Consider the following 1,441-nt stretch of genomic DNA (forward strand, 5'->3'; position numbering starts at 1 on the left):
AAGATCAGTTGGGGCGTCAGATCCACAAGGCGACTAAGTCGAGTATTCAAGCATTCTTGAAGCGGCTTCGTGTTGAGCTGGAGGGGTTCATGCGATTCGAGGCTCACATCGCGGTGCACGCACCACCAAAGAGCAGTACTAACTTTCCGCCGTCATCTACATCGACCGGACCGGAAAAGAAGGGCCCGCGAGGAACTGGAGGAGGTAAGGCCACGTCGAGCGAAGCTAAGCTGGCGACGGTGTCGTACAAAGCGAAGCCTCCAGCGTCATCTAAGACAGAAAAACCAGACAAAAAGTGTTTTAAGTGTGGCGATCCGACCCATGGTGTTTTCCAATGCCCGAACATTGCTAGTCTACTGGAGGCGAAGGAAATATACGAGAAGAGCGCTGAAAAAAAGGCGATGAAGCCCGTTTTGGTAGCCACTTCCGGGGAAACGACGCAGGAGTCGTCTGCATCGATTCCTTGCCTGGTGATGGGAGCTGTGGAGACTTTAATCACTCCCGACAGTGCCTCCGTGTCTCTAGTGACAATGAAATTGATTAACGACTTGAAGTCGGCCGAAGGAGAGGTAGAGATGCAGCCTTTGGCAAAGCCATCAGGCGTGACCGGCGTAAAGGATAAGCCCGTTCCTGTTAGGAGCAAAGTGAAGCTAGATCTGCGTTTTACGACTCCAGGAGGACCCTTGATTTTGAGGAACGTAATCTGTTGGGTCACGGAAGACAGTCTTCCGGCTGGAGTTGGCGATTTATTGCTCTCGCATTACATCATGGAGCGTCTAGGCTACAGCTCGAAAAAATTGATTGCAGCAGCTCAGAGTTTGCAGGAAGTTTGGGATATGGGGGATGTTGAAGACGATTGTGAACTGGGTCTCTCATCGGTTTTTGCGTACTCTGGAGTGCCTTCGGCGATCGAGCCGACAGTAGAGGAAATCCAACTGCACGACGACGAAGACCATGCGTGTTTTCCAAGTTTCGACGGTGCAGCCCGATCGGAACATGATGAAGTGGCTGCGGTTCTGGAAGAGAAGTTGGCGGAAGTTAAAGAAGCGGGAGCGTCCCGCGAGTATGTAGAGCAGCTACGAGTGGTGTTAGTGAAGTTCAAAGACGTGTTCAGACTGCAAATCGGGAGGGATCCCCCCGTTGACATGCCTGCGATGAAAATAACACTGAAACCTGGCGCAGTTCCCGTACGGTGCCGGGCTCGGCGCTACTCACCAGGGCACCGTGAGTTCTTGAAGAAGCATATAAGTGAATTGCTGGAAGCTGGCTTGTGTTACAGGAACTCTCCGAGTAAGCGGTGCTCACCTCCGCACATGGTGCGGAAGCCTGGAGTGGGAAATTTCAGGATGACTGTGGATGTAAAAGTAAAACTAGCAAATGAGAAAGTTGAACAGGTCGTGTGGCCGATGCCGATTCTTGAGGTGGAATTTGATCGCCTACG

General features: G+C 51.9%; 1 protein-coding gene across 1 annotated transcript; it reads left to right on the forward strand.

The window, feature by feature from the left end:
- Window positions 1-89: 89 nt before the first annotated feature.
- PPTG_16122 (hypothetical protein) lies at window positions 90-1,294 on the forward strand (the record flags this gene model as incomplete). The annotated part of the gene is made up of 2 exons (XM_008913447.1): window positions 90-1,187; window positions 1,280-1,294. The coding sequence occupies 2 exons, from the start codon at window positions 90-92 to the stop codon at window positions 1,292-1,294; spliced, it is 1,113 nt and encodes a 370-aa protein (XP_008911695.1).
- Window positions 1,295-1,441: the final 147 nt, after the last annotated feature.

Source organism: Phytophthora parasitica (assembly GCF_000247585.1).
Source record: "Phytophthora parasitica INRA-310 unplaced genomic scaffold supercont2.53, whole genome shotgun sequence".
Lineage (NCBI taxonomy): Eukaryota > Oomycota > Peronosporomycetes > Peronosporales > Peronosporaceae > Phytophthora > Phytophthora nicotianae.